The 17,069-nt window shown below is 35.9% G+C and overlaps 2 protein-coding genes across 2 annotated transcripts in view; one reads left to right on the forward strand and one right to left on the reverse strand.

Moving 5' to 3' along the window:
- The window catches only part of LOC128227264 (adhesion G-protein coupled receptor V1-like), a 68,412-nt gene extending 57,761 nt beyond the window's left edge, over window positions 1-10,651 (reverse strand). The window contains exons 1-11 of the mRNA XM_052937627.1: window positions 10,456-10,651; window positions 9,823-9,954; window positions 9,311-9,525; window positions 8,771-9,009; window positions 8,074-8,334; window positions 6,368-6,505; window positions 3,428-3,700; window positions 2,901-3,104; window positions 2,445-2,568; window positions 1,458-1,591; window positions 958-1,108 (exon numbers count right to left, since the gene is read on the reverse strand). Of these exons, the coding sequence (XP_052793587.1) occupies window positions 958-1,108; window positions 1,458-1,591; window positions 2,445-2,568; window positions 2,901-3,104; window positions 3,428-3,700; window positions 6,368-6,505; window positions 8,074-8,334; window positions 8,771-9,009; window positions 9,311-9,525; window positions 9,823-9,954; window positions 10,456-10,553 (1,969 nt within the window). The 5' untranslated portion in view covers window positions 10,554-10,651. The remainder of the gene's footprint in view (window positions 1-957; window positions 1,109-1,457; window positions 1,592-2,444; window positions 2,569-2,900; window positions 3,105-3,427; window positions 3,701-6,367; window positions 6,506-8,073; window positions 8,335-8,770; window positions 9,010-9,310; window positions 9,526-9,822; window positions 9,955-10,455) is intronic.
- On the forward strand, window positions 4,641-6,331 carry LOC128227266 (perlucin-like). Its single transcript, XM_052937629.1, has 2 exons — window positions 4,641-5,453; window positions 5,868-6,331. The coding sequence occupies exons 1-2, from the start codon at window positions 4,952-4,954 to the stop codon at window positions 6,110-6,112; spliced, it is 747 nt and encodes a 248-aa protein (XP_052793589.1). The 5' UTR covers window positions 4,641-4,951; the 3' UTR covers window positions 6,113-6,331.
- Window positions 10,652-17,069: the final 6,418 nt, after the last annotated feature.

The following is a 17,069-nucleotide window of genomic DNA, read 5'->3' on the forward strand; positions in this document are numbered from 1 at the left end:
CAACTTTTTTGACAAATTTCCAGGATATTTGGGCTGAAAATGTTACCTCTAGAGTGTTAAAAAGGTTTTTCCATATTTGAGCTCTGTGACCTAGTTTTTGACCCCAGATGACCCATATTCAAACTTGAGCTTGAAATTATCGAAACAACCTCTCTGACAAATTTCCAGGAAAATTGGGCTGAAAATGTTTCCTCTAGTGTGTTAACAAGGTTTTTCCATATTTGGGCTCTGTGACCTAGTTTTTGACCCAGATGACCCATATTCTAACTCAGCCAAGTAATTACTGGGACAAACATCCTGACCAAGTTTCGTTACAATTGAGGCAAAAATGTGACCACTAGAGTGTTAACAAACTAAGTGTGGACAGATGACAGACGAGGCACGACGGACAATCATCTATCCTAATAGCTTACCTACGGCGAAGGTGAGCTAATAAAAAAGATATGTCTGTTTCCTCGCCCAATGTGGGCACTAGCAATCTTGGCCCTACACAAGTCACTTATAAATTTATACAGACATTGATTTTATCCTCATGTGCACTTCATCCATTCCCATTGTTCTAATAAATTCACAACACTCACATTCATGCCGGCAGATTTTGGGCTTTGATTGTTTTTGTGCAGACATAAAAAACTTCATAATAAGTGTAGTGTAAGCAGTAAGGGTTTAATTTTAGGGAAACAGCAAAAGCATGTGTCATTTAAATTTTACCATCTTATTTTATCCAATTGTTGCAAATAAGAATAAAAATAAAAAGATATACCATTATGCGCTAATTTATACAAGCGTTTTGTATGGAATATGTTTTAGTAACATTCATCATGTACATTCTGTACTAAACACACTTATTTTCACTATCAAATAACATAATACACAAACAACCTTTACCGTTATATCAATAATTCTGTTAAAAGAAATAAGCAATTTCTCACAGACAATAAAACAATTTGTTAATACCTGGCCTTATCTGTGCAGCATCCAGGAGGCGTACTCCAGACAGACGGACGAACACAGCCTCATCTTCTTCTGGCTCAAGGTCATCAAGGATCTGAAGGTCAAAGGTTGCCACCTCTTGACCTGCAGCAAACCTCAGGGAGCCTGTTGTTGCCTAGAAATAGTAATTCCAATTTAATTGTGATTGGATGTTCTATCATTCTTACAATATTTGATCATGTTCTATCATTCTTACTTTATTTGATCACTAATCCCAAAATGTTAAAGCTATAATTTTGTGTCCATGACAATACAATACCACACAGGATGCTGTGTATTACACAATGTATGGCAAGAAGTCTCATTCGAAATTGAGGACATTTATGGGGGTCACGGAAGCATAGAGCATTTAAGTCTTTGCCTGGAATTTAATACAGTCAGCATGGGAAGAATAAAATATAAGACCAAGATCGTATAGTTTACCCCAATCCTCATCCATTAAAATATAAAATATAAAGGTTTACCTGGAAGTCGGTATAGTCAGCCCTGGGAATAGCAGAGGGAATATAGGGATATGTCTCTGTTGGAGCCAAGGTCGTGTAGTTGACCTCCACTGCCCCAAATGTTCCACCCACACGCCGCACCTCCAGTCTAACCACTGTAAGGGATGTCATGAAATAAAATGTTATCTAGGTAAGTTTTCACTAATCTACTTAAGCTGGATTATAAAAGCAGCTATAAGCTGGTATGAGATTGTTTCCAAGGTAGAACTCAGTTCTGGTGTCTTAATTTTGCGACGTCTTCAGAATTTTCCTTTATTAAGGATCAAACCCAGGCAGAAACCTTTAACCAGTAGACCACTCTCAGCTTTACCCAAATAAGCCAAAGTTAGTAAATGCACTAGTGACTACTTGTACATGTATATTCATTAAATTTTAATAAAATCTTCATGAATGCAGATTAGTAGCAAGTGCATTATAGGTTTCTTAAGACAAAAGAAAATTATGTTGTGGTTCCTGTTACATGCAGACAAAAACAGGCTACTTAGGAAGGGAAAACATTGTTTTATGTCTGAAGCCTTATACTATAGAGAGGACGCAGGCATTCTTTTAAAATTTAATTGTGGGCAAAAAAGTGCTTCCTATACACAGTATACTACTGCTTTGTTTTGCTTACATACACATTCTGACTTCAATGTTGCCAAGATAGTAACAAAATACAAATCAACTATATCACTTTGTACAAATAATAGTGACACATAGTTAATATTACCAATTCTTTCAGTACAAATAAAAAAAATCTAACTTTTTATCATGTTTGTTCTCAAAGATGTACTATTTTTAATGTCACTTCCAGATAAAGAGGTTTTGTATCAGGAATTTTGAAAGAAATTTAAAAAAATAGGGTTGGAACTTACAAAAAAGGGTCAATTTACCAATTTGGTCGATTTACCAAAACCACAAGATTACACCTTATTGAATGTAAAGTCTATCAAAACAACATGTACTTACACTGGTTAGTTTCATCAACAAAGACTGGCCTCATGTCTGTTGGGAAAACAAACTTGCCATAGGGGTCGTTGTTGGCCTGCACAGTAACCTCTGACCTCAATGCAGATGCCTCTCCCAACTCTCCCTGCAAGGAAACCACCAATCAAAACACATATTGTGATGTACATGTGGATATCAACCATATAAACCAGGCAAAATGCCTGCAGGCCAAAACATTGGGGAATCTGCAGTAGTGTTTATTGCAATCAATGAATATATTGTGCATCATGAGTTAAATAAGCTTAAATACCTTCAAGAAAGCCATCAGTAATCTGAAGAGTGTAATTTTAAATGTCAAAGGTATAGCAACAGGCTATGGGAAAATGATGAACTAATACATAAGCCTCTTCAGTGGGCCTTCACACTCAGACTTGATTAATTTCTTAAGTTATATTTCAACAGAAACACTTTACTCACCCTAGATACAGCAGTGATAATAACAACAAACAGCTCATCTAGTTCAGGCACTGTGTCGCCCCTGACCTTGAGCTGAAGGTCAGAGGTCAACTGACCATGGGTGAATGTCACGTTGCCTGCATGATCTACAAGGTCATTGTTTTTGTCACTCTGTACCATCCATGATACGACACTTTGACCAATACTGCCTCCCGTCCTCTCAATCTATATGGTAACACACCGTCAGTTATAATTGGTGATGTTTATTTAGTTGCCTTTTCTTGTTATCAAGCAATACATTTTGTTATAACAACAATTCAGGGTCAAGTTGAAAGACTGTGATATAAGTTGAGGACATCACAAGGTTTGATTACTGAATTCTAACGCAGACACCACACAAACATTGCTGAAAGCCTTTGTCGCAAAATCAAAGAAAGCCAGATTTTATTTGCTATTTCAATGAAAAAAATGTCATTCATTCCATAGTTCCTTCTACCATAATAATGATATGAATAGTTTTTAAATATCACTTGACAGATTAATCTCACCTGAAGAGGGACAACATTAAATCCACTGTCCCCCGACTCCTGTGCCTGAATTCCCCTGAACATTGGCCCAAACTGGAAAACTCCGAAAGCCCCGTCTGAGTGCTCAATCACCACAATGACAGCCGACCCCTGACCCAGGGTGGCCCCACCCGAGGGATTAAGGAGGGTGACGATAAAGGATTTTTCATCCTCTGGAATGTTGTTGTCAATGATTCTGATGTCAATGAAGTTGTAGCGCTCCCCGTCTCTGAAGGTCAGGCGACCTACTGCAGCCTGGGTGGAAAAGATCAGAATGAAAGCTCAATAACTTTATTCTTTTGCAAAAATATATAATAATAGGCTTGTGACATATTCTACACAAACTAAAATTGATGACATTGGTTGCTCAATGCAAGCTTATTATTAGCAATTACTGGTAGAATATAATGCACTTTTAAACAATTTACATGTACACATAAAAGTTATTAAGAAAAGCCACAAAGACATGTACACTTCTTATTCATCATAAGCTTAGATGATTATGTTATAATAATATTGTTCCTTTACATAAACTTAATTGTAAAATTCAAGCATCATAATTCACCATCTAACAAAAGAGGGGAAAAGTATGGCGTTAAACCATGAAATCAAATAAGCAAAGATGGGATTATATGCAAAAATGACCCAACACCAACGGATGTTGCGTTTAATAATCTCGAACATTTAAGTTCAGACACTAAACTGAATAATCTTTTATAACAAACTCAATAGAAATGAAAATTACATGTTCAAACTATATCATAATTATAGCAGTTTTGGTTCACCACCAGATATTTAAATAACAGATGATATTCACCTCCGTCTGATTCTGATAATTAAAATACAGGCAGAAATAATGCTGTGTAAATCATAAATGACAGATTTTTCATTAAGGCAAGCCCAAATTTATTCATAAAAAATCGACCCCTTTTCAACTTTTCTGTGGCATCTTGTATCATCAAAGCTTGATTAGCATTTCTAAACAGCTTATCTCCCACATGAATTAAAGCAATGAAAACATTTAACTTAATCTGCATTTTTTGAAAGGGAAAATTCCTAATAAATAAATGAATTCAGATTTTCAAAGTAAACACATGTTAACATCTTTATTTTTAAGACCCATTTATTCAAATTAGGAGCATGTCTGTATGGACATTTATTCATTACCAAAAAACACTGCTGTTCCAAACTTAATTGAATGTTGCAGTCAAAGTAAATTTGGAGCATAAATAAACTTCTCTCAATAACACAACGGAAAGTGTGATACTTGAAATTAAGAGAATTATCTAATTAAAAAATAATGAAAATGACAACAAATATGTTATAAATAAGAATTCCTTTTGGTTTTAATGAAGAATTAACATTTCTCAAATGTGGTATTATTAGATGTGAAAAACAGATGGATCTTTTAACAGAATTAAAATGAGAAAGTAACATTTCATTGGTAATTCCTGTTGGAAATAAGTATTCTAAGGTGTTGAAAAACAATATTATAAATATTAAAATATGGCAACAGTGATCAGTCTTTGTCTACTGGTACTTATAATCAACTGTGTACAGAGCCAGTACCACAGACGAGACTTGGACATTTGTGAAGTAGCTATACACAAGAGCAACTGTAGCATCCAGACATATGTTACCAATACACAGTCCGACCTGACAACAGGGATTAACTCACTTACAGAACGGTACAAAAAATTAGAACACAAACTAAGCAAGGAGATGAAGCAGCTCTCAAAGCGTGTTCTTCGTGGAGCGAGAAAACTTGAGAGTCTCGTCAATGAATTTGTTGACACCGGGAAAAAGGGTTCATGGTCAAGGTCAGGGCAGTGTCCAGAAGGGTTTGTTACCCATGACGACAAATGGCTAAGCTGTTACATGATGTCCAGTTTTAATGCAACTTGGTACGAGGCTCGGGAGATATGTACGGCCCTAGACAGCGACCTTGTCTCGCTGAACTCAGTCAAGGAACACTTCCTTGTATCATTCTTCATTAAGAACAATGCAGGTCTGTTGTTTCTATATTTAACAACTCTTTTGCTTATCTTTCAGTAATTGAATGTGAAAATACTAATAAAATCTATGCCAGATGTGACAATCATTAACGCCAGAGTTGTCGGCCTTGCTGTACATGTGTATAATTATTGTCTTCGGTTGAACATCTTGAATGTTTACAGTTTTTCCAAAATGATGCCGAGACAATGACTGATGAGCTAATAATAGGAAGACTGTGGAATTTGTCCACTTAAATCACTTGTAATTCTTCCATAGTTTGATAATTTTTATTTTCATGATGTCACCTGCAATAACCTCAACATTATTTCAGCAGATACATATACAGTATTGAAAAACTGTCAATTTAAAATAGACATAAATAGTTGAAAGTTTAGAGAGATCATTAAAATACAGTATTCATTTCCAGAATACAACAAGGCGGCGGGCTGGTGGACCAGTGGTACTTATGTGACCAAGACAAAACAGTGGGTTTGGGCCTCAGGTTTGGAAACGCGCCCATTCACCTTCATCAAGTGGGCCGTCAATGAGCCAAACGAGGAGCACGACCGCGAGCTACAGTGCGTCATGATGTACCACCTTGATAAGCTACTTTGGCATGACCAGATATGTTCAGACAGCTACAACTTTGTATGCGAGAAAACTATGACCTGAGCCTCATATGCTAGGGACTGGTTTTTTAATTGTGTTTGGATAAAATTTTAATGTATTGCGATAAGTGTATTCATTTTGTAGATAATTTTTAAGTCTTATTATAGATTGTAAATAAAGTATGAGATTACCAGCAAAACATAATTATCTTTTAAATTAATTCTTAATTATGTATCCAATAGTAAAAATCCACTTTCAAATACACACATGTAGTTGAACAACTCAAACCTACCAAATATATAAAGTTTATTAACTTACAGAGTAGTCAATGGGAGTCTTCCCACTGCTTTTAGCGCTGCCATCAGTTGTCCGCCACTCAACAGTTACCGCCCCCTGGAAGCCCATGGCTCGTACCACCAACAGGCGGGCAATACCTCCCTCTTCCTTCACACGTACCTATGAGGAAAAAAACAAACTTTAACCATATTATCTAACAGTCCCTAGTTTGCCACTAACACTAATCTCCCCTTAGTAGCCCATACACCCATAAATCCTTCACTTGTACCTAAGGCAACAAAGGAAATAAATTAAGTATTACAAAAATACATAAATCAAATTCAAAATCAGCCAAATTCAACTAATACAGTCAAAACTCGTTGGCTCGATATCGCTGGCTGGACATCCGCGTTGGCTTGAACCAGATTAAAAGGACCGATTTTTCTACTAAAAAAATTATGTTCATATAAAATTATATCGGATGGCTCGTTATCTTGAGGGTCAATATTTCTCCATGTTCGATGTTGTTTTTGCGGTCCCTAGTAAGAATTTCACACTTTGTTTTGTTTGTTTGCCTCAATGTCATTTTCGCAGTCTCTAGTAAGATTTCTTACCGTACTTTTGTTTGCCTGGCTTTATTTAGCACAATTAAAATTGCTTGATTGGTATCATAAATATTAACAAATTTAAATGGTTTAACAGTGCAAACATGCCATCACTTCAATCGGCACGAGTACAAACGCCAAAATTATGTCATTACGTGTATAAATCTCAGTGCATTTTGAGTCATTAAAAATATTGCACTGAATGTTTCTCCAAATGGAAGAATTTATACAAATGTCAAATGCTGGCTGAGCAATTTAGAGGACCCGATACAACCTAAGCTATGCTTATGTGTTACTCAATGTATAAAGATTTCTTGTATATTGTTTTTTCATAGATGTGTTTATATTTATAGTTTTATTGCATAAATATATAAAAAAAAATTCATATGATATTTTCAAAGTATCAAATGCGTAATGTTGTGAACTACATGATGTATGTACAGTAACTATGTCAAATAAAGACTCTTCTCTTGCGGAAATAACGTAGCAAATAACAAACAAGTTTAAACAAGACTTTCTTTAACGAAAGAAAAGTACACATTCAGTAAGCAATCCTGCTTGGCTCGATATTCTAGAGGCATGAAGTATTTTGGCCGGTCCCTGGAATATCAAGCCAACGGTTTTCAACTGTATATGAAGTTAAGACATTGGGGTTTCCCATTTCTGGTTAAGCTCCTAATGATCTATTTTCAGATATATTTTGTACCAGGACATATAATTTACGTAGTATTTCCAATCTAAAAATTGAAAAAGGTATTTCATATGGAGTGTAATTTTTCCAAATGTGTTTCGTTTTTATCATCTTTTTTCGAAGATTTCTGTCAACTTTCGCATTTATGATGATATCAAGTGTACAGTACAACCAGTGTATCACTAATTTGTATTTGATAAGGATTAAAAAAGCATTTGCACTTGAGTGCCTAATCAAAGGAATAATTTATAAACTTGGCATCAAAATTAAGAACCATAAGATAAAGGTGTTGTAGTTGCATATTTATATATATATTTTTGAGACTTATGAAATTTTCGTCAAGGACTCATTGAACACCAAATGCATCATCAGCCAGGTATCAGTTTTCCGGCTTTAAATCTTTTTTTCTTATGCACAACAATCAAACTGCATGAATTAACGATATCACTTACTGTGGGCCTCTCCTCTAGAGGAGGTAAGAAGGGATCACCAGGAAGGGGCGGAACTCCGTCGGCCTTAAACTCCAGTAGGCCATTAGGGAAGTCGTTTTCCCGCATGGTGATTGTAGATGCAGAGTTGGTGGGGTCGATACTGGCCCCACTTGTATTGGTACTACCCCCTACCCCGTCCTCGGTGCTAGTGTTGGTGAGGCGTACCTCGAATACTTCTTCCCCCTCGGGCTGGTTGTCGACCTTAAGCTGTACAGTGAATGGCTGAAGAGAAAATTATACCAAACTTTTAATTCATTTAAAACTCAACTTACATTTCCTTTCAGCTTAAGTAATATTTTATTATCATTTTCAACTACCAATTAAATGAATGAATTGAAGATCACCACACAAATGTAGAACAAGTAAAATTTGTATACCGTTCGGTCCATTCCATCAAGAATGCTGGGAGAGTTCAGAGTGTGATTATAGCTAATATAGTACTCCACTGTGAAAATAACTCCAATGTATGCTATTGCTTCTTGGATTTTTGATGAAATTTCCCCATTATGTTTATTGAAATTTAAGGGCAGGCTACCAACAATCCATAACTGTTGTGGTAAAAGACTTCTTATACCATATGCATCAAATTCTGTTTTTAAATCATAATTTTTTTTTTAAATATTATTGTATATTAATACTTTCATTCACAGAAACACACCTTTGACCTCTCCCCAGCTTCAAACACAATTTGTCCAGTGTATTCCACAAAATCATCGGCTGCTATGACAGCTTGTGAACCAATTATCTGGTACACCGCCCATGTGACTATCACCCTCCCATCATCCCCTCGTTGCCTAGCAACTGTACACATGACACTTGCAGACTCAGTGATTGGTTGTGAGGGCTGACATTGGTCCGGGAAATAGAACAGTCCATTTGCATTGTCACTCTTCAGAACTAGAAAGGAAACCAATGATTAAAGAAAAATTATGTCATCTTTGACTTAAAGAAGCTATTGGTTGAATGAACATAAACTGGACATACGTAGTATTCATTTAGTTTGACTTGATACACCAACAGTCATTAAGGTTAAAGAGAAACAAGTTATTTTTAAAGTATATGACTTAATCATGTATTTCGTAAAGTCATTGTTTATTAAACCAATGAAGGGCAAAGAAAAATAATAACATTATTTGGATAATTGACAAAACACTAAAGAAACATGCATATTTTTAAATTATATATCTTAAAATTTCACCAGTGAGGATGGCAGAGCTGTCGACTTCGGACACTGTCGCCCCTCCCTTTCCCTGGAGTAGTCTGATGGTGAACACCTCGTTACTTTCCTCATCTGTATCCTGTACAGCAGCCACATCAATTCTCCCATCCCTCTGGCCCTCCATATATGTTGCGTACCCAGATATTGGTGTCACATCCTGCCTTGCTGGCATGTGGTACAGCTCAGATATCTCACTTGATAAAAAAGCAATAATAACTCTGATACAGTTACAAGAAATATTTACAATATCTAACTAAATGAATTCCCACTTCATAGCTCTGATATCAAACTAATAGTAATTCAAGCTATATTTTTATGTTGAATGAAACCAATCCTAGTTAGCTTTAATTTAAATCAGGGTATGGTTTGTTTGCAGCATATCATCTGGATGAAAACCAAAGAATCATTTTTGCTACAACAAACAACAGAGAAGTTGTTGCTAAATGACACCATTTGAATCTAAATGTTGCTTTTTTGACTGGGCCACCTACTCTTTTGAAAGTTTCCGAGTGTAAATCCTGACGTCCTGCATGTAGCCACTGAACTGCTGGTTGCCGGGATACACTGCACCCACTGTTAACCGACCAGTGTAGTCCATCAAAACCTGTGAGGCTGGCAGTGCCCTAGGATAACAAAAGGATGAACATGTTCATTCATAACACAGTGTTTATTTTTTATCATTTGCAAAATTTCTGTCCTATTAATTGTGACCCTACATTATTATTGAAATCAAAGTGGATTTCTTTCTCCTTTTGATCTCTTTACTTAATTTTATCAAACACACAAATGCGGCTGAATAAATGCTTGATTATACTCCTGAATTACGGGATAAGTTAAATTTGAGGCCAAGCTTCAGTCCTGTGTAATCTGAAAAATGTCCTGGGCTCCAAGAATTAAAATATGAAGTTAAATTGATATTATGTCAAGAGTGTATAAACACTGTGGCCTCGTCTAAGAAAAAAATACAATCACTTTTCCAAATTTGATATTAAGGAGTGTTATAAAGAATTGTTTTGCGTTTTTTAAAAAAGTATTTTTTCCAGTTGAAATGGTGATATTGACATCATTACTAACTGAAGTTCTTGATTTCACAATATTTTGAAAAACATAAAACATTTGTTCACCTCGTTCCAATGAATGTGTTGTCAATGTAGAAGTTGACGGCGCCAGGTTCATGGGTCATGACCACATGATGCCACAGCGTGTCTTCGATGTTCCTCATGTATGTCACCGAGCTGAATGCATTCTCCTGATATACAAGGACATATTGACTTAATGTAGTACACTTGAACAAATAGGACTAATGGTATTTTAAAGTATATTTTCAATGTAAGGAGTAGCTTAAGAGTTGTTGTTTTTAACATGAAAAAAAAAATCATGTTTGCCTTTCTTTCATCATAATTTTTAGCATCAATTACATATAACCATAATGAAGGCAAATGCATTTTATAATCTTGATTGGAAAGATATGACATCACATGTGTGTATTGCCATGGCATTATATGCGTGTGTGCCATGACATCATATGTGTATATTGCCATGACATAACATTTGTGTATTGCCATGACATCATGTGTGTATTGTCATGACATCATGTGTGTAAAACCATGACATCAAATGTGTGTAATGCCATGACATCATGTGTGTATTGCCATGACATCAACTGTGTGTATTGCCATGACATAATGTGTGTGTAATGCCATGACATCATGTGTGTGTAATGCCATGACATCAAATGTGTGTAATGCCATGACATCATGTGTGTAAAGCCATGACATCAAATGTGTGTAATGCCATGACATCATGTGTGTATTGCCATGACATCATATGTGTGTAATGCCATGACATCATATGTGTGTAATGCCATGACATCAAATGTGTGTAATGCCATGACATCATGTGTGTAATGCCATGACATCATATGTGTGTAATGCCATGACACCATGTGTGTATTGCCATGACATCAAATGTGTGTATTGCCATGACATCATGTGTGTATTGCCATGACATCAAATGTGTGTAATGCCATGACATTATGTGTGTGTAATGCCATGACATCATATGTGTGTAATGCCATGACATCAAATGTGTGTAATGCCATGACATCATGTGCGTAATGCCATGACATCATATATGTGTAATGCAATGGCATCAAATGTGTGTAATGCCATGACATCATGTGTGTGTAATCCCATGACATCATATGTGTGTTATGCCATGACATCATGTGTGTGTAATGCCATGACATCATATGTGTGTAATGCCATGACATCATATGTGTGTAATGCCATGACATCATATGTGTGTAATGCCATGGCATCAAATGTGTGTAATGCCATGACATCATGTGTGTGTAATGCCATGACATCATATGTGTGTAATGCCATGACATCAAATGTGTGTAATGCCATGACATCATATGTGTAATGCCATAACATCATATGTGTGTATAATGCCATGGCATCATGTGGGTAATGCCATGACATCATATGTGTGTAATGCCATGACATCATGTGTGTATTGCCATGACATCAAATGTGTGTATTGCCATGACATCATGTGTGAGCAATGCCATGACATCATATGTGTGTAAGGCCATGACATCAAATGTGTGTAATGCCATGACATCATGTGGGTAATGCCATGACATCATATGTGTGTAATGCCATGACATCATGTGTGTATTGCCATGACATCAAATGTGTGTATTGCCATGACATCATGTGGGTAATGCCATGACATCATATGTGTGTAATGCCATGACATCATGTGTGTATTGACATGACATCAAATGTGTGTAATGCCATGACATCATGTGTGTATTGACATGACATCAAATGTGTGTATTGCCATGACATCATGTGTGTATTGCCATGACATCAAATGTGTGTAATGCCATGACATCATGTGTGTATTGCCATGACATCATATGTGTGTAATGCCATGACATCATGTGTGTATTGCCATGACATCATATGTGTGTAATGCCATGACATCATATGTGTGTAATGCCATGACATCATATGTGTATAAAGCCATGGCATCAAATGTGTGTATTGCCATGACATCATATGTGTGTATTGCCATGACATCAAATGTGTGTATTGCCATGGCATCATATGTGTGTATTGCCATGACATCATATGTGTGTATTGCCATGACATCAAATGTGTGTATTGCCATGGCATCATATGTGTGTATTACCATGACATCATATGTGTGTATTGCCATGACATCATATGTGTGTAATGCCATGACATCATATGTGTGTAATGCCATGACATCATGTGTGTGTATTGCCATGACATCAAATGTGTTTATTGCCATGACATCAGGTGTGTAAAGCCATGACATCATATGTGTGTATTGCCATGACATCATATGACATCAAACGGAAGTTCAAATGACTTCGTGATTATCTGTGTACGGACCAAATGTTTTCATACACAGATAAACTGCAATTCTAAAGTTTTTTTATCATCAACACAAGTTTCTCTATAATAATCCAAGTTTACCACTGAACATATAAAACAAATGGCTGTTTGAACAGTGGCTGCATCAAAGATGTTTTATCATATCCACATATATTTTGACACAATAAATGTCATCTGACCAATGAAAATTCTCGTTTATGATCTATCTGAGATATTCCTAAGATGTATGGCTCATCCCAATATGAATGCAGTTGAAAGAATAAGTGTTTATCTAAAGAAGAGCAATAGGAAAGTGAATAGTGTGTTTTGACCATTTCCACAAGGTCAAGTCTCTATGACATGATGGTAATTATGCTTCTGTAATGCCTGGGTTTCCTTTTCCTATCCTTTTACTAAGTTTTGGTGTTCAAAATAAAATTTTATCAGTGATTATACAAATGCCTTAAAATTGGCTTCTTTGCAAATTAAATATCTTTTTAATACAACAGTGTTCCAATCTTTAAAATTCTATACAACATTCATGCATGCAAACAATATAAATATTTGATATTTTTGCAGAAGTTTTATCCATGAAGGTCATTTTATTCTTTTTTTCTCATTTATTTTTTTACACAGAGTACAAAACAATACACATACAATAAGGCAGTAATAACATTATAACTATTCTATGTTTTTAATTTATTCTTAATACATAAACTCAAAGAATTATTTACAAAAATGTGACTGAAAAGTGTTCAACAAGTGATGTCAAAACAGAACACTGTGCGTTATGATAAAACATTTCACAATGAATCATTACCTCTAGACCCTGCAAAACAAACAAGGAATTTTGAAATAGCCACACACACAGACTTACAATAATTATCTTATAACTTCATTTTACAATTACAATCATCGACATTGTAGGTAGTGAAACTACAACCAATTGGTTTGTAAAGTTGGACATAACCATATGTTTAGCTGAAAATGTTTTATCATTTTCATGTGAAAATCATCTATAAATCTGACACCTACAAACATGAAATGCATGTACATATATGTATGCCTTACAAAAACAGTTGCTATAGCTACATACAGTAGGGAAATGTGTGAATTAATGTGTAAGTTGGCATAGCTATATGTACATTATGTGTTTTACATACAAACATTCAAACTATATCATATTCAGGGACTAAAATGTGCATCAAGATGTAGACAAAGCCAGATGTAACATAATTCAGCACATGCACCACTCTTTGCAACACTTCGATTTAGAAAAAATAAAATGAAACTCTGAATGTGACGGTATTTGATGTACAATTAAGCTTGCCAATCCATCAAACTAATGGTGATAATGTTGACATTTGATGCCTGTCAACCTCTTATAGTGGTGGTATCATTTGGAAGGGTATAATAGTGGTGGTAACATTTGGAAGGGTATAATAATGGTGGTATCATTTGGAAGGGTATAATAGTGGTGTTATCATTTGGAAGGGTATAATAGTGGTGGTATCATTTGGAAGGGTATAATAGTGGTGGTAACATTTGGAAGGGTATAATAGTGGTGGTATCATTTGGAAGGGTATAATAGTGGTGGTATCATTTGGAAGGGTATAATAGTGGTGGTAACATTTGGAAGGGTATAATAGTGGTGGTATCATTTGGAAGGGTATAATAGTGGTGGTAACATTTGGAAGGGTATAATAGTGGTGGTAACATTTGGAAGGGTATAATAGTGGTGGTATCATTTGGAAGGGTATAATAGTGGTGGTAACATTTGGAAGGGTATAATAGTGGTGGTATCATTTGGAAGGGTATAATAGTGGTGTTATCATTTGGAAGGGTATAATAGTGGTGGTAACATTTGGAAGGGTATAATAGTGGTGGTAACATTTGGAAGGGTATAATAGTGGTGGTAACATTTGGAAGGGTATAATAGTGGTGGTATCATTTGGAAGGGTATAATAGTGGTGGTAACATTTGGAAGGGTATAATAGTGGTGGTAACATTTGGAAGGGTATAATAGTGGTGGTATCATTTGGAAGGGTATAATAGTGGTGGTAACATTTGGAAGGGTATAATAGTGGTGGTAACATTTGGAAGGGTATAATAGTGGTGGTAACATTTGGAAGGGTATAATAGTGGTGGTAACATTTGGAAGGGTATAATAGTGGTGTTATCATTTGGAAGGGTATAATAGTGGTGGTAACATTTGGAAGGGTATAATAGTGGTGTTATCATTTGGAAGGGTATAATAGTGGTGTTATCATTTGGAAGGGTATAATAGTGGTGGTAACATTTGGAAGGGTATAATAGTGGTGGTATCATTTGGAAGGGTATAATAGTGGTGGTAACATTTGGAAGGGTATAATAATGGTGGTATCATTTGGAAGGGTATAATAGTGGTGTTATCATTTGGAAGGGTATAATAGTGGTGGTATCATTTGGAAGGGTATAATAGTGGTGGTAACATTTGGAAGGGTATAATAGTGGTGGTATCATTTGGAAGGGTATAATAGTGGTGGTATCATTTGGAAGGGTATAATAGTGGTGGTAACATTTGGAAGGGTATAATAGTGGTGGTATCATTTGGAAGGGTATAATAGTGGTGGTAACATTTGGAAGGGTATAATAGTGGTGGTAACATTTGGAAGGGTATAATAGTGGTGGTATCATTTGGAAGGGTATAATAGTGGTGGTAACATTTGGAAGGGTATAATAGTGGTGGTATCATTTGGAAGGGTATAATAGTGGTGTTATCATTTGGAAGGGTATAATAGTGGTGGTAACATTTGGAAGGGTATAATAGTGGTGGTAACATTTGGAAGGGTATAATAGTGGTGGTAACATTTGGAAGGGTATAATAGTGGTGGTATCATTTGGAAGGGTATAATAGTGGTGGTAACATTTGGAAGGGTATAATAGTGGTGGTAACATTTGGAAGGGTATAATAGTGGTGGTATCATTTGGAAGGGTATAATAGTGGTGGTAACATTTGGAAGGGTATAATAGTGGTGGTAACATTTGGAAGGGTATAATAGTGGTGGTAACATTTGGAAGGGTATAATAGTGGTGGTAACATTTGGAAGGGTATAATAGTGGTGTTATCATTTGGAAGGGTATAATAGTGGTGGTAACATTTGGAAGGGTATAATAGTGGTGTTATCATTTGGAAGGGTATAATAGTGGTGTTATCATTTGGAAGGGTATAATAGTGGTGGTAACATTTGGAAGGGTATAATAGTGGTGGTATCATTTGGAAGGGTATAATAGTGGTGGTAACATTTGGAAGGGTATAATAGTGGTGGTAACATTTGGAAGGGTATAATAGTGGTGGTAACATTTGGAAGGGTATAATAGTGGTGGTATCATTTGGAAGGGTATAATAGTGGTGTTATCATTTGGAAGGGTATAATAGTGGTGGTAACATTTGGAAGGGTATAATAGTGGTGGTAACATTTGGAAGGGTATAATAGTGGTGGTATCATTTGGAAGGGTATAATAGTGGTGGTAACATTTGGAAGGGTATAATAGTGGTGGTAACATTTGGAAGGGTATAATAGTGGTGGTAACATTTGGAAGGGTATAATAGTGGTGTTATCATTTGGAAGGGTATAATAGTGGTGGTAACATTTGGAAGGGTATAATAGTGGTGGTAACATTTGGAAGGGTATAATAGTGGTGGTAACATTTGGAAGGGTATAATAGTGGTGGTAACATTTGGAAGGGTATAATAGTGGTGGTATCATTTGGAAGGGTATAATAGTGGTGGTATCATTTGGAAGGGTATAATAGTGGTGGTAACATTCGGAAGGGTATTGCTTGCCGATTACTTATATATAAACCAATTGGATGCAAATACATTATAAAGTTATCGCAGATGGTAATTCTGTTCTTTATTAAAACTGAAATCGGATGTCAATATTGCAATCTTTTAATGGCAAAGAAGCAATTTTTATTAATACTATTTTCTGCATATTTTTTCTATATTCTTTCTCTACACACAGAATGCTTTGAAATGATTGCAAATAATATGGCGTAACCAGGCAACGCAAATTGACAAAATTGTACATTGGATACCCGGACTTGGCTTAAGAGGAATAAAGAAAATACATAAAATCAGAATCTATAATATTTACTGAAAATTATTCTGACTTGATGGTTTGCACTATACATGACACGTGTTAAACTTACATTAGCGCCTGTGACGGAGTGTCCAAATACGAGCTGTGTCTGGAGGCTGTTCGTAAGGAGTCTGAGCGTGTAGAAGTGACGTGACCCGTCTGTGTTTGTCTTGGCCATGATGTAGCCGTCCGTGTTGGTGA

Source organism: Mya arenaria, chromosome 3, assembly GCF_026914265.1.
Source record: "Mya arenaria isolate MELC-2E11 chromosome 3, ASM2691426v1".
Lineage (NCBI taxonomy): Eukaryota > Metazoa > Mollusca > Bivalvia > Myida > Myidae > Mya > Mya arenaria.

Bases quoted from the DNA above. Each gene is read 5' to 3' on its own strand.
- LOC128227266 (XM_052937629.1), top strand. From the start codon at position 4,952: ATGGCAACAGTGATCAGTCTTTGTCTACTGGTACTTATAATCAACTGT. The intron at 5,454-5,867 runs GTCTGTTGTTTC...ATTCATTTCCAG, and splicing joins CTTCATTAAGAACAATGCAG to AATACAACAAGGCGGCGGGC.